We start from the raw sequence: 17028 nt of genomic DNA, 5'->3' as shown, positions 1-17028 counted from the left end.
GATTTGATTGAGCTGCTCTCATCATCTTTGCAGGCTCGTGCCTTCTGGGGAGTTTATTGAAATCGGTTTGGTCTGTGTCTTAACCGCAAACGGATGTGAAGGAGAAAGGTGCTGGTTTAATTCAATCTGAGATACCCCTGCCTGGATCTTGAAACCATCGTTTTTTTGTTTTGCTTTTTTTAATTTATTTCTGCTGTTGAACATAGAAACAAGAAAGGAGTTTAAAAGGAGTTAACTTGATGTTTAAATGGATGTAAGATTTTACCCACCAGCAGCTCAGCCTGCTGCAGTTCCTGATACCCCCTGTTTGGGACCTTCTCCCTGCTTGGATCCCTACTATTGCAACAAGGTGATTTTTTTTATTTTTTATCCGATTTTGTACCCTTATTATCTGTCCATTTTGTTTACTTTTCTTATATGCATGCACACAAAGCAGTATACATCTCTGTAAACGCAACATACAGCTGCAAGCACACGATTCTTCTTTCTATAGCTTGGACACAGTGTGGATGATGTGCTGGAGGGTCTATGTTAAGGTGCAGTGTTGGGGGAGGTGAAGTCACATAACCTCCCATTAACCTTTTGAGTGCCAAAACGATTTACTTGCCCCCCTTCTGGGACTCAAGGAGTTAAGTCCTTGATACTTCACAGACATCATAGGTGTCCCTTACCTCCGTTCTTCTTAGTCTCCAGTCATTATAAAATGATCCATAACTTCAAAAGAGTCCAGGTTTGTCCAGTGTTCTCTGAATTGGTCAGTGTTCTTAACAAATAATACATTGGGTCATTGGGTCTTTTGTGACTTGGGATGTGACAGCTGCACAGGTGCTGTCTAGAGTGGTGACATTGTTGCAGAAGGTTATGTAAACAGTAGCCATTTAACACTGGGTATAGGGCAAGTGACCACATGGCCTCTGATGTTTCAATCATGACTTAGTGTTTAGGGTAGTAGGTATCCAGTTACCTGCCTTTTTTATTTTTTCCAATGGCTGTAATCATTTCTTTTATCTGGTTGGATACTTGCTAAAGTAATGCACTTCTAGTAAGTACATTAAGTGATACATGAGAATTAGGTTTAATTAATGGGGTTATTTAATTTTAGACCTGGTAACAAAAGGTGAAACAGTACTGTCAACTGATGAGCAGTGGGCTTTTACTATCTGCTTTACTGAATATAGTAAGCTTGTGTGTGAATTGAGGGTGACTAATTTTGATAAAAATATGACTAAACCTAGCATTTGGCACTTTAACATCGATTCAAAAAAGTCTTGTGCTTAACAGGGTTTTTTTTGCACTAAAAGTTTGATATTGATGGTGAGTGGGAGCTCTTGGAGTCTTAATCATCTAATTGCTAGAATGACAATAATCCATATAAAGTATTTCTTTACTTTCACAGTGACTTCTGTTTAATACCTTATGGGATATTTCCATGCTTTCAATGTGCTTTTATTTTTGCAAAAATGTTTTGAGAATTATTATTATTATTATTATTATTACAATTACTAGTTGATCATTAACCTTGTAAATCTGTATCTTGTAATCTAATAATGAAATTCAGATCCTTTGTCTATATAAAAACCTACTTTGTATAAACAATAATTATACCCAGTTATTCAGTGAATATATTCCATGCCTATTCTCTAAACAATGTGTCTGTTCTTATTCCTTTAACATTATTGCCTAATATATAAGTGATGGTTTTTAATGACAGCATCATAAAAATGAAACATAGTACACATTCTACACCACTTCTTTCATCTCTATATTTATCGACTTAACACATTACAGAGCTGCAATTGTAAACCCAGTATAATTATTGTTATAGATCATTCATAGAGGATACTGAATATGCATGCACACCACACTCATGTGGTCTAAAATTATATAGAGAAGAAAGAGACAAATGTACAATGTAGTGGTAAAAATGCTATAGAATATATATATATATATATATATATATATATATATATATATATATATTAGTACAGTATCTGTACTAAAATGCTGTGTGATTTATTTAGATAATAGAGAAGCACAATATATGCATACAATATATCCATAAAAGTCACAAACTGAATGCAAATGATATTACATACAATACACTCACTCAACACACGCTTATTAAAAATAAATTGCAACCAAAAGTAACTTTTTTTTTTAGTAAGTTATGCCTGTAAATTTTGCTACTATAATGAGAAATTTATGATAGTTTATCATTTGTGATTAATAGGCTGAGGGAAATGGCCTTTAATGCACCCTTCTACAAAGACACAGCTTGTAAACATGTCATTAACAATTTATGTGATATTTGTTTCAGCAAATCTTCTAATCAAGCAGTGTGCTATAAATGTAGGGTTTTTGTCTTTTTTTTTTGTGCTACTAAGGGTAATTCTATACTGATGATAGAAAAATGATATGTGAATACTTTGTTTCTATAAATGGATCAGCATTAGTCAGCTAGTGTAATTTCTTTGTAATTCTTTAAAACTGAAACATTTGAAAATAAAGTGCTTCTAATATGCCACAGAAAATACTATGCATCACATTATGGGCCAACATAGCTATTAATTTTGAACACAAATATATATATATATATAAATATATAGATAAATTTATTTTGTGTTACACGACTTTAAAAAATATGTTAGTAATGTGTGATATTTAAGCATAGTCCTTTTTGTCTGAAATAGATAACAGTTGCTTCCTGCTATGCTTGCTTTATTAACCTTCTGACCTAAAATATCTAAAGCATTAAGCAGTTCTGTATCATCTCACAGTAAATACATCAAAATTGGTTGGCTAGCATTAGAAGAAGCAGCAGGATTTGATGCTAGACTGGACAAACAGACTTAGACACCTTGTGGTGTTCTTAGCTGGAGGGGTAGTTGTCAGACATTTGTAGAACTATCAAATAGCAACCACTAATCAATACAAGGATTCTTTAAGCATCGTGTTCCACAGCGACTGAGTTAACAATAAATCCAAAGCAAAGATTGACAAAGACACCCGCCACATTGAGATTGATGTAGCTATTCAGCAGACCTGCCCAGATTGCTTTATAAATAATCCAGTGTCTTTTTATTTAGTTTTTCCATGTCCATTGAAAGTTGCGAGGCTGTTTGGGTTTTGTATTTGTACAATGTTTTTATGTGTTATGGAATATCTCTTCACATAAAAATGATGGTAGGCTAATGATATTTTGACACTTCTAGCACATGTTAGTCTCACTGATGAGAGGGAGCCTGACCCCTGCCTTCAGTGGAAGAGAAAATAATGGTCTTTCCTACTCCCTATGGTGAGCCTCAAAGAAATGTGCACTAGATTGTGCGTGCTTAGCTCCTTCAAGAGAAAATGAAGTCTACAACCCCTTCACTTTCCAGCCATACAGATATTTTACCTCTCGGGGTAATGAAAGCGTGTGGAGATGCACTTCAACTTTCCAATGGAAACTGCAGTGCCAATGATCTTTGGACTGCAAAACAGCAAACATTTATAGCTAGGGTGCATTTTAGTCGCCCAACTATTTCCCCATATATTATGTAATGCTAATAAGGAAATCATTTGAGAGTAAATCCATATCATGTATCCTTGATATCTACAGTATATTATGGTATCTTGACATGCTTTAAGAATTATCATGCTGGAATGATTTTTTAACATTTTTTTTTATTTACTGTTATTTCTAAAACATGCCATTATAGTGTCAGATTACGTTTGTGGATAAATGGGGTGATGTGTAAACATTATTAAACATCTTCACATATGACATGTTTTGATATTGATCCAAGTTTGTTGCAAACTGGAATTTCTTCTTAATGCCGAAATGCTGGCCAAAATGGTATTTCCAGTTTAATTACTGCACTACCCATAGTAGTTTGGATATACTCAAGTATTTTATCTTTTCCAAATATCTTACAGAGGTCTAGGATTTGTTTTAATAGCTTCACTTTGGAGTATTTAAGAAGAAAATAATAATTCAGCATTCACATTTCTTATTTTTTAAGGGACATGACTCTAAAACTAGTAGTAGCCTTGTATTTAAATAATCCTATATTTCTGGAAAAAATCTATTTTTTTTCTTGGTATGTAGTATTCTCTAAAAATAAACCAGTATATCTTATTATGCAGCAAACATCTAAATAAAATAATGAGTGATTTAATACTAGAGGTTGAATTGATGTCAAAGAAATACACAGTTAATCCCTTGTGAATTAATCAATCCCCAAGTCCATCACCAATTATACTTGTGGAAACCGTTAAGTGAAACAGTTGAGTTTCATATATCTCAACTGAACACATATGCACAATTTGTTAAAACATTGAAAGGACTGGGTTCCAAGTAGGGCGACCATGTTCAGCAATTTGTCCACGACATATATATTTCATATAATGCTGACCAGCATTTGTAAAGAACTTCCTTGCAGGTGAAGGTGGTCATCCTAATCGTTAAGAGTTTTTCTGCAAGTTGCGCAACTGACAGAAACTCACAGAAACATTTCGAAGGGACTCATCAGTGTCTCAAATAGATACGGAGTCAACCAAGAGTTGAATTGAAGATATAAATACTGATTTTTTTTATGTTTTTAAAAACAACTCGCAAAAGTGAAAAATCTCCAACTTTAGTGAATTTCTCCTTTTAGCAGAATCATCCTGCAGTGGGCCCCTTAAAGTGACTGGGTAAATTACATTTCCATCTTCTGTTCCAATAACATTCTCACCAGAGAAGCAGCTTTTTTGGTGGATAGAAGAAACAACCATGAAAGTTTCTAGCAGGTTTAGTCATTTTAAAACAAGAAAACAGACTACTTTCTCTTTAATATCATTCCAACAGACACTTTGCCTTTTGATGTTTTTATCCTTGTAGTAGCTCATCATCTTTCATAATGAGCTGATGATATTGTTGCATTACTTTGCTTCTTTTCTGCTGTGTGGTAATTATGGATGTTATGCTTTGTTGCTTTGTACATCATCTTAAACATAGTTTTCCAGGGACAATGAGGAATTCTACTGGGTTATTTGAACTACGCATCATTAGGATAATGAACACATATTACAGACATTTCTGATATTGCCAGTCAAATTTGAAACACTATTTCACATCTATATATTTTCTACAGGCAAAACAACATGGTAATATAATACATTGTAAAGTTTGAAATTAAGGATCATCTTTGTTGAGCCACCATGGTAGCCAAGGATGGAACTCTGGTGCCATATAATATTTGAATTCAGTGTTAGCATCACTAAATGTGTCAACCACAAAATAGACATAAAAGGCATAAAAAGCAGCCAATTCTCAAACAAAAATTAAAACTTACACAATCTAGTTTACTTTGATCTCCTTAAGAATTTTTGAATTCTCACCGAATTATGTGAAAATTATGGCCATCATACATTAGCATTTGTCTCCAGTGAAGTTAAAGTCTGAATGGTCTAGAGCCCATGAGTTAAATCACAGTTGACCCAGATCTGACATGTATAGTTTCCTCAAATACCATTCTGGATGTCAGTGAGGATCCAAACACAAAAGCTTAAAGGACTAACAAGAACTATATGGAGCCATCAATAAAGATCCTTAAAGAGGAGTGCCTATTAAAATGTTTATTGCTACTATCAGTTAAAATACTTTCTAGGTCTTTTTTAATCTTTAATGTTTTGAGACAGCTGCATTTTAGTCACATGTAAGTGTTCTGTTAGAATGTACTGAATAAACTGCTTTCCCCAGGGATGCCATCTCAACCCATAAATTGACCAAAATTATATTACTTGCTTTCCTATATGTCCTATTTTCCCACATACTACATGTATAGAGATTCGAATACATATCATTCAGGAACATAGCCCAATTTGTTGTATGGAAAAAAAAAGTCATGTGGATTTCTAGCTTTTTCTAATGTCCTAGGTGACATGGTGGTGCTTCCTACAACATCAGTGTTTTATGCACATGTCTAGTTTACCTATTTGGAAGGGTCCACCCTGTGGTAGCGGCAAGAGTGTACATTTGGATAAATGTTAAGTGACCCATTTTACTTTTCCATATGCCTCTGCCTAAATAAATTTTGTCATAGGGAAAAGGGTCATGAGTTTCATGGAGTGTATTATAGTCAACTATGTATATGAATATACCATATTATTATATACTGCCTTTTTATATTGTCATGATGAAAATAAGATTTTCTCCCAATTCTAAACTGATTGAAGCTTATGAGAATGTTTTACTGCTACAAAGGTGATCCTTGTAATAAATTATTTTATTGAATTCACTGTAATCAAACTACATCACTGTGGGGTCGAGAAGGTGTAGAGAAGGTGTCCATTTGGAACAATTAAAATAGTTTTCTATACCTTTTATTGTAGATAAAGAGAGAGGTTATTTTAGCAGTGTTTGTCTGTTATTTCTACTATTGTATTACAATGAACCATAACATCTACAATAAATTTGTATGTTATTCCTGGGTAGCTACAGGACAAAGTATGCATGTCGATGGGTTAAAATAACCAACATCTGGAAACTATAACTAGCCACAAAGAATTAGATGTTTTTGTGGTATACTTCATCTCAATTATTTTTGCATTTTATTGGGTTCCAACTGGCTCAGCCTTTTTGATAATAACCTAGGATATTTTCAATGCTATTTCAAGTTTTAAGACATCTTGAGAAATCTCTCTGTCCCAAAAACTGAAACTGTATAGAAGAACATACTACACCTTCAGAAAAAGAGCATACATGTTGACATCTCTAGATAACAGATACTGCTCTAGTCACACTGACTGCCATCAAGTGGATCCAAAAGAGCATCTAAATAAAAACAAACTAGGCCAGGAGTTCAAACAAATGATGGGATAGTTTGGTGCGTTCGCTGCTATATAACACATAACATTTCAAAGGGCACACAGGAACAGCAAGTTGGTTGGTTTCTCTAAGATCAACAACTTGACAGCTTGACTTTGCATTTTGCAGTACATGCTCCAGTATGCATGAGACAAAACTGTCCGCAGCAATACACATAGTCACATGCCCCAGTTTTGCTTATGTACAGCTTCCAACATTTCACAGATCAAAATCCAGGCGGGTATCCTAATTAGGATTTCCAGGAAGTCGTTATCATTTCTTTAAAAACTACTGTGCATTAAATTCTCAGATTTTAAAAAAACATGTTTACTTTTTATATTTTAAAATATTTACACTCCCCACCTTAAAATTGCTATTCAGTGCACATTATCTATATTTATAGCAGCACAATATAATTTTATGCCTTTCAACCATGACTTACTGATTTAATGTATCTTGTACGTGGTTTGTGTTCTGTCATTTAAATCAATATCACATTATATGAGATGGGTTCATAAAAGTCTGTTTTAATGGCTTCTGCTGCTTCTCAATATGATTTTGTTTAATGTACAGAATTATAATTTTTAGCTTACAGAGACTTTTTTTGTGCTAACATTTAATTTCTTTTCTTTTGCCACAATATTAAAAGGTCCTGGTTTTCTAATGCATTTATGGTCCTGACTGCTTGCAGAATTGCTTTGAAGAGTCAGCTGTCTATTTTTTGCTATGACACTCCATTAACACTCTATCAGTACAAGTACATTATCATATACCATATATGTAACTATATACCATATTCATACTGAGCATACTGCCACATTCTCTTAGCTTTTCCATGACTGAATCATTCTCCCTCCCTTGGATGGGTATGTTTTAAAAGCACAGCATGTGTGTGTTTAGGCAACTAAGCTTCTAAAACTGTTATTTGCATCTTAGAACCTTGGCTAAGATCCTAAAAGGCTTTAGAGGAGGCTCCGCTGTGGTTCCTATTGATATATTAAGTATTTGATCAAAGATATCATAGTAACTACTGGCGCTGTGCAATTGCCTCTATGCAGGAATATTTGTCAATATTATGAATTAGGCCCTGATTGTCTGCAAACCGTTTAAAATAAGTTAATTTCCCCATTTTTTATAAAAACAACACTGAAAAAAAATGAGAATGCCAGACCTCCAGATCGAAACAAATGTGTCCTGCCTACATGGACATATATATTTTTTTCTTTCTTTTTTTTAGATGTGGATCTGAGGATTACTGCCTTATACATTATTTAAACCTTGATCTGGTTCTGCCCCCTAAAAAAATCGTGAATGCAAAATGATGACATTCTTTTCACAAAAAGAATATATTTCACCATTTGACAGATGCAGACATGACCGCTATTAATAAAAAACCTCTTCACAGTGGAGGCTTAATATCAAAGCTAATGATTTATTTTATGTTAATGACTTTCTGCCGGAGCATAAAAGAATACTTATAATGGACTTTTCAGTTGTGTGTTCAGTTGCTTCGGCTAATGGCCTAATCTTTTCTTTGCCAGATTCAAGCTTTTGAAGTAAATCATGCTGTTGCTTTTACAAGCTTCATTCTGGAAATGTATTGTAAAGTCTAATTTTACAGAGCTGGTTGTAGTGGTAATTACAAAAATGTGGGGAAAAAAATATACTTTTGCATATAAGCCAACAAAAACAATGTACAATAATGTATTTTTACAATGTGATCATGATTAGAGTTAAAAAAAAAAAAGGATTTTTTTATTCATTAACTTTTCCTTTTTTATTTCACTGAAATGAAGGTGATTGTAACCATTATGATTCATGAATTCGTGTATCAGTAATTGACTCTTTTCATTGACATTTTCTACTAATCATAACCAACAATGTATTATTTATTATAATAATAAATAACTTGCCTTGTAAAATTCACATAATGCCCTAATCACGACTAGTTACTATAAACACTTTCTATCCCACTCCCATGGTGCCTATAAAAAGACTATTATATTCAGTGTCAATGTTAAGGTACAGCTGCTCATTTTAATGATACCGTGTTGTATTACTAATAAACAAATCAATCACCTTAAAATCAAATGAGCCCACATTCTGATTTGGTTACAGTAATGTAATAATGCACACCTGTGTTTTAATCATTTTGGTGGCTGAACTTGCACAGAACAGGCAGCCTCAGTTAAAGTGACAGCAGAAAATAAAATTATATTTAAAAAAATAACAGCATTAAATGTTTTCAGGCACAGTGGTCCTCTGTATTACAGAATTTATAATATGATTTTGTTGTTTGAAGATCTCGTAGCTGAAATGCGTTTACTAGGGTCACATATGTCATTGATTTAGTTTGTATTTGATTGGCATATGTTGAACATGCAACACAAGGCTTTTAATATTAATGCAAATCTATGTCTATAGAGGCTACATATATACAGATTTTAAACACATAGTTAACTGAATGTGTTGTACTTCAAGATGTGATGGTGGTTAACCGCATGCAGATAATTGTTTTTATGTTGCAAATAAAGAAAATACATACAGGGTCTTAGATGTCTTCAGAACCCCCACTTATTATATAGTAAGATTTACCTTGACAGACGTCTAACTGAAAGGGTTAATGTACTGCACAGGGAGGTACGATCCAAGAGGTCTTTGGCACTGGGTCTTGTGTTTGTAGTTTCTTGTCACGCATTGTTTTTTTACACATCATTATTTTGAATCTGACACAATTTCTTTCCTTCATTCTTATACAATTGTCATAGAGATATGACACAGTATATTATGGTATAGAAAAAAAAAAACCTCTGGAAAGCAATTTCCAGTGTTGAAGTGGTAAGCATTTCAGCAGCTGTTTCTTTATGCGGAAACAATGATAAGATAAAACGTATTGTTGGATACAGAAAACGCATTAAGATCAAGATCAAAAAAGTACACATTATTTATCGGTCAGTAGCATAGCCTTGATTTAACTTTTAATGTATTCATTTATCCATTTTCATCTGCTTGTAACTTTAACACTGTTACAATAAGACGTATGTACAATGGCTTGCAAAGGAAATAGCTGTTTACCCAGCTGGCATGAAAGTAGTTAAAACTGAGGCCAAAGTGAATTAGACTGATGTTAGTTTACCAGGCAGAAAATGAATAGGGGCACTTTAAGTTTGAACTTCTGCCAATTTTGCACAAACTACGTGATTGACAAAAGAAAAGAACATTTCAAAGTGGAATGCAAAAATATAAGTAGAGCCTTGGAAAAATAATACTAGGCTGTACTAGATGTTGAGGCTGGATCTACAACAAAATGTCTGTGTTTCGGAAAACCGTTTGTAACTTTAGTCTTATCCTTTTCATAAAGCTGTTGGGTAAACACAGTATTGAGACATAATTTATAGTGTGCTGTGTTATTTAATAGCGCCCTAGGCCCTAGAGGCCTTTGGCATTGTTTGTTATTGGACCACTGCTAGAGTCCCCAAGTCGTTCTGCATCTGATAGTGGAAAATTGTAGTTAAATCAGTTATGGCACTTTCAGTGTGTAACATTCATTAGCAAGGCAATTTGTCATGATTGTTAACAGTCAGGATGCATCTGCATCTTTTCAGTATAAGGTTCACTAACTGTGTGGGCAAATTTCACAATATATTGAATTATGTGCTTTAAAAAAACACTAGTCAATAGTTAATGGCTGGAAACCTTTAAAAATTATCTAGCGCAAGCTGAACATTATTTTTTTTCTAAATGCATAAGTAGTTTGGAAATCTGCCTTTGTTAAGTATTCACTAATTAATTTTTGTAGTCATTGCAGAATAGGTATTGATTACGCACTGTAAACACACACATGCATAATAATGTTAATAGCTGTTGTTCATTAACAGGAAATGTATAATGTGCAGAATATGTTGTAAGAAATATCCATCGCATTTTCAACTGTGATTCCCATCATCCTTAGGGTTGGAAGAAATAACATCTGGAAAGCCACACACTTCCCAACCTTGACTTAATTATTAAACGGTATTGTATTGATTTTTAATAGAACTTGTTACAGGAGATTAAGGGAGTAGATATGTAGACACAGAGCTTTTTTTTAAAAAAAGTTAAAAAACCTTAAAAAACAAATCACATGCTTCTGTGAATATGGCCTGTCTGTCGATCCCAAATAACATTTGACTGTATTTATTATATCTTTGTCAAAATGCAGAGATGGATTCTTGTTAAATGACAAAGCCACATGTACCAGCTTGGCCTCACTTCATGTTCTTCATGTCTTTTTAGAATGATATTGTTCACCACCCTAAATGTGAAATCATAAACTCTTTCCTGAATACAAAGGACAACTTTGAATTTTGCATCTCACACATGTTATTATTATTAAAAGCCATAAAATTACAGTATCATGAGTTAAAATGGAGCTTAGCCTTGGAAAAATATTTTGTATTTATTTTTCTATTAACAAAAGCTTTTACTTTTTCAGTTCCTGTTCAGTGCTGAGCAAGTACAGTTCAGTGAATATTGTCAAAAAAGACTTTTCTACTGATTGACAATCCTGTAGGAATGTGAATTGATATTTTAATTGTATATCATCAGTGCACATCAGAGAAAGGAATAGACTAGTACCGGGTAACGTGTTTAAAGATCACAGTATCTGTTACTTCTTTATATATTTTATATGTTATGGATAAAAAAGCAAGTAATATATGAGGGTAAACATACGCAGCCGAAGTAGAAACTACTATTAATCATATAAAAGGATTATATTAAAATGTTATTCCTGGTTTTTTTTTCTAAGCTGCAACAAGTTTGAATTTCTGGTTATTTTAGTAAATAGCAAACACTAATATGTGCTGATATGCATCGGAAAACTTCAATATGTTAGTGATCTGCTCAAAATCTCTACTGAAGATTAGGCTAGAGAAAAGTGGGTTTTATTTTGTTCCAATATGAACTAAGCTATATTTGTACCAGCAGCTGATGGGAACCGTCCAGGCAAACCTAAGCAAATGTTTGATGGGATTGTTCTTGTCCAGAATACTATGGAAATATCAGTTGTTAAAATATATGGCTCTAGAGAGTTAATTAAGCAAAGAGTTATAGGAAAATGTTATCTCACTTCATTGACTATGTGTTATGAAGACCCAGGGCCGGCCGAAGACTTAACGCCGCCTGGGGCGAAGTTTAAAACGCCGCCCCCCCCCGCCGACGCCGGGGGGGGGCGGCATTTTAAACTTCGCCGACGCCATAATCTACGATCCCCCCCCGGTACTTACCTTTAAACAGTCCTGCGGCGAGTCTCCCTGCTCTGCCACGGTGCCGGCTTGTAATGCTGAGCGCCGGAAATTGACGTCACTTCCGGCGCTCTGCATTACAAGCCGGCACCGGGACCGAACAGGGAGACTCGCCGCAGAGGAGAGAGAGAGAGGGGCGCCGAGCGGGTAAGCGAAAACCACTCGGTGCCCCTCTCTCTCTCCTCCGCTTCAAAAAAAAAAAAAAAAAAAAGCGCTTGGGGCGGCAAAGTGCCGCCCCTTCTAAAGTGCCGCCTGGGGCAATTGCCCCAGTCTGCCCCATTATAGGGCCGGCCCTGTGAAGACCAATGGCATATGTTTGCCTTTTTTAACTAATTTCTACTATTCTTGTGTTCATATTCATATGTTGTGTTAAGACATCAAAAGGCATCATATTACAAATGGTACACATGTCAAAAATCTTGCACACAAGTGTGTATAAGCGTGTATAATTACGAATCCTATGAATATAATCAGAGATACATATAAACAAGAGGTTGACAGCAGATAACCTTTAGGCCCATCTAGTCTGCCTGTTTTTCCTGATGTAAACACTCACTTTAGTCAGCTCTTGGTCATATCTTATGTATGCCATGTGTATGTTTAAATTCCTTACTATGTTAATCACAATTATTGTGTAGGCTTCGACATAAGGAAACCATGGTGGAAGAGAGAAAGAATCTGTGGAGTAGTAGATAGAAGAGAAAATTAATGTTGTGCAAAACCGCCTTCCCTCCAAGCACACCCAGCTTTTGCTCCATTAGCTTTGTAGTAAGCTAAATATCACAAAAAAAATATCATTTTACTTTTACATGAATGTGCACCAGCTACTGTGATCCCTGCTTTTGCATATCTCTTAAAGTAAATATTTGAAAGATATCCCTTTGATTAAACAGGGCATCAGTTTTTGTGTCCTCCTATACTATAATGTGATATAATTTCACAAAACCATGCACTAAAAACCTAGCCTGTTTTTCCCATGAATTGATGTGAATGGCAGACATTGTTTGTACTCCATGAGAACCCCCATCTGTCTTAGAAGTAACATCTTAGGTTTTGCATATAAAGGGTTTTGAATGGGTTAGCAGATATATTAGGAATTTGAAAAATGTGTGTGCAGATATCACACCAAACCCAATCCAAAAAGAAGATAATTTTATTTGAGTAACTTTATCTGTGAAAACCACTTCTTTTTTCACCACTGTGAAGAATGATAGACTTACAAGGACTAATTGTATGAATCATAAAGCTGCCTGGAGGGTTCTCTAGCCTTGATATGTAACATTCATGTGATATAGATAGATATAGTGGCAAGAAAAAGTAAGTGAATGATATTTATCCAATTTACAATAATGAACAAACTAATAATAACATACAAACTATTGTATTGTACTTTTTCATATTGAACACACCATTCAAACATTTACAGTGTAAGCTGGAAAAAGTTTGTGAAATCCTAGGCTAATCATTTCAACAAAAGTCTATTGGAGTCAGGAATTAGCAAACCTGGAGTCCAATCAATGAAACAGATGTGTGTTTTTGAGCTACTTTGATAAAATATAAAAAAACACTCATACATTTTTAGTTTGCTATTTTTAAGAAGCATCTGCTGATGTGAACCATGCCTCACAAAAAAATAAATCTCAGAAGACCTGCAATCAAGAATTGTTGATTTGCATAAATTTGGAAAGTGTTTACATATTCGTAAAGTTGGGCACCCAGCCAAGATGACTCTTAAAGGCACAATGCAAAATGCTCAATGAGGTATAAAAGAACCATAGAGTAATGGCCAAAGGCTTACTAGGAATTTCTGTTTCCGTTCATGAGTCTACCATTTGGAAAACTTTTCATGGAGCCCATGGCAGGACACCACAGAAGAAGCTGGTGCTCTCCAACTTAACATCGCTGTTCGCCTAAGTACCTTGACACTCCACAACACTACTGGAAAAATGTTTATGAAACTAAGGTTGAATTGTTCAGGAAGAACAAGCAGCACTAAGTATGGCGTAAAAAGGGCACCACATATCCACGTGAAAACATCATCCCAATGGTAAAGTATGGTGGAGGGAGAAACATGATTTAGGGCTGCTTTGCTGCCTCAGGGTCTGGACTGCTTGTCATCAATGAATTCCCAAGTTTATCAAGGTATCACCCACCATGTCGGGGTGGCTGTCCATTAGCTGAAACTCAGCAGATATTGTGTAATGCAGCAGGACAATAACCCTAAGCATCAAAGTAAGTCTACTATAGAATGGTTTGAAAAGATAATCTGCCTTTTGGAGTGGCCCAGTCAGAGGCCAGACCTTAACCCATTAGAGGTGCTGTGGAATGACCTGAAGAAAGCCATTCACACCAAAAACCCTAGGAATATGGCTGAGCTTAAGCAGTTATGCAAGGAAGAATGGTCTAACATTCCTCCTAAATGTTGTGCAGATCTGATCCGCAGCTCAAAAATGTTTGAGGTTATTGCTGCCGAAAGAAGGTTCGATTATTTATTAAATTCAGGGGTTCACTTTTTTAACACCAGCACTGCAAAATACATGAAATGTTATCATTGTTTGTGTGCTATTGGCTTAAGCACATTGTGTTTGTCTATGTTTGTGACTTAGATGTAGATCAGAATTTATGAACAATTAATACAAACAAAACAGGTAATTCAAAAGGAGTAACTGTCTTTTACTTGCCACTGTAGATGAGTAATCCCTGTTTAAACTATGTAATTGATTGTACTTTTACTTCTTAGTAATATGTTGAAATGATGAGTATTATGTTGCCCAACTCTACATCAGTGTTTGCAACAATGCATAATGCCGTTATCCATTCTGTAAACTTAGATAGTGAGAAAAAAAACTATGTTCATCTGGTTCATGAAACACTATAGAAACACTACAGTCTCAGATTAATGTTTTACAGGTTCTTAAAATGCTATATTTAATTAACATAATTTGTAACAAGTCAAATATTTATCCTTACAATTTAGAGATATTCATTTAAAAAATGTCATTATTATGCACAACGACATTAAATAAAGGAGGAAACATAATAAGCAGTAAAATATGAATAACAAAATACGTTATTTTGATGTAATTGAAATGTTAGAAACATACTAGATTTAAATCATAAATACACACACTGTACGATATATTAGTGTTGCCAGTACTTTATAAAAATACTAACAATGGTGGCCTTTTGTTTACATTTTCAGGAACAATGCTGACAGATGATACTAAACAAAAACAGCTGTAGACATTACATACAAGATACATTGAAAACCCTATCCCCTTTTTAATAACATTGAGTTACGATTGCATGTTTACATTTTTTATTATGGTTGCTGAAAAATACAAATTACAATTTACATATAATATTTGGAAGCAAAAGATTGTTGATGACTGTTAGGTCACCATAGTTTCACTAGCCAAATAAACACAAATAAATGTCTTGTGTTTATGAGATTCATATCTTTTCAACAACTTTGTGGGATACCTTAACATTTAAGTTTAATTAACAGATATAGTATTTACAATACAATTTAAGGGGACATATTATAGCTGATATTTTGGAACATGAACACGTGTATAAATTTGGAGGTTAGAAAATGTTGCCACCGATACACTATGATAAAACAAATGGTCTGCCGTGGAATAATGCTGATCACCAACAAGTCCCATTTGGTTTATATCCTGGTATAAGGCTACATTATTCAGTATGTCAGAATTAAAAATTTCAAATAAATGCGAATTACAGATTTTAAAGTTTACAATGTACATACAGTAAGAACTATTTTTCAATGATATTGTTCTTTCTAATATAAGGAATCAATATCAATACACGGAGTTGAATTTCTTGACCAACAATGTTTCAAATCTCTGCCATCAACATTTCACAACTTACTATTGAAACATCGGAAAATAGTATTTATGGCTGGTTGCAATGAAAACATTACATCATGCATTATACACCACAATAAACACGTTGTGATACTTATGTTTTATAAATGTGAAATGTCAATAAATGTACAAAATACCACAAACAACTATACAGGGACTGGGAGGTGATGTAAAGTTCTTTAGTAATAGTAAAAATTAAATCTGAATTTTAACAGGAATTTGAACATGCTGGAGTACTGTTATGCTGTTTTCAAAATAAATCTGTAATTATCATAGAAGTGCTCTTGTATATTCATATATCACTTTAAGAGCTGATGTTACAGGTCTGATTCCACACAACACAGATTTATAAGCAGAATATACTACCTCCTCTTCCTGGATGGGAAATAATACTTCCCTATGCTCATTTGCAGTGGGCCAGTTCATGGCCCATTATGTTTTCATCCCACATCATGCTGTACCCATGTTTGAAGCCAGTGTGTTGTGGAGGGATCACTGTAGGTGGCAGGTATGACTGGGCTGTGGGACTGGGGTGCACCATGAGAGGCTTGCCCATGGTACCATTAAAGTTGGCCTAGGCTCTTATTTAGTTGATGATTTTTAAAATAAATGTAGATATCATGTATATAGAGGCAATCATAGCTGTGCCCTTAGCCTCAGTCGATTTGCATCCAGTTACTATTAAGTTATATAGTGAAATGGCTTTGTAGTAAATCTAGATTGCAAGCAGGACCCTCTTTACCTAATATCAAAGTTTGTATTAGTCTGTAAATTCTAGTTTCGTCATACCCTTTGAATGTATGCACTGTAAGAAGGACTGTTTAAATTATCAGGTCTATGTAAATAAAAGATAATAGTAAGTCAGCTTGGCAATGCCAGCACAATGTTCTTATAGTTGATCCAATATACCTAGGACTTCCAGGCTTAACTATCAAGAAATATTCTTAATACACAGCTGGTCTTTTCAAGTTAATTTAGGAAAAGCAGAACAGATGGACCATGTTACATTTGTTTTGAAAAGTAG

At 34.5% G+C, this 17028-nt stretch overlaps 1 protein-coding gene across 1 annotated transcript in view; it reads left to right on the top strand.

Annotated features, from left to right (window-relative positions):
- Nucleotides 1-247: 247 nt before the first annotated feature.
- LOC149305428 (thymocyte selection-associated high mobility group box protein TOX-like) overlaps nucleotides 248-17028 on the top strand; it is a 122367-nt gene continuing 105586 nt past the window's right edge. Inside the window, exon 1 of the mRNA XM_089477431.1 lies at nucleotides 248-349. Within this exon, the coding sequence (XP_089333557.1) occupies nucleotides 248-349 (102 nt within the window). The remainder of the gene's footprint in view (nucleotides 350-17028) is intronic.

The sequence above is a fragment of the Sceloporus occidentalis genome, unplaced genomic scaffold, assembly GCF_023333645.1.
Source record: "Sceloporus occidentalis isolate IW3139 unplaced genomic scaffold, rSceOcc1.0.p SCAF_11, whole genome shotgun sequence".
In the NCBI taxonomy this organism is placed as follows: domain Eukaryota; kingdom Metazoa; phylum Chordata; class Lepidosauria; order Squamata; family Phrynosomatidae; genus Sceloporus; species Sceloporus occidentalis.
Note: the sequence above shows the minus strand (reverse complement) of the source record. Positions and strands in the feature narration are given on the sequence as shown.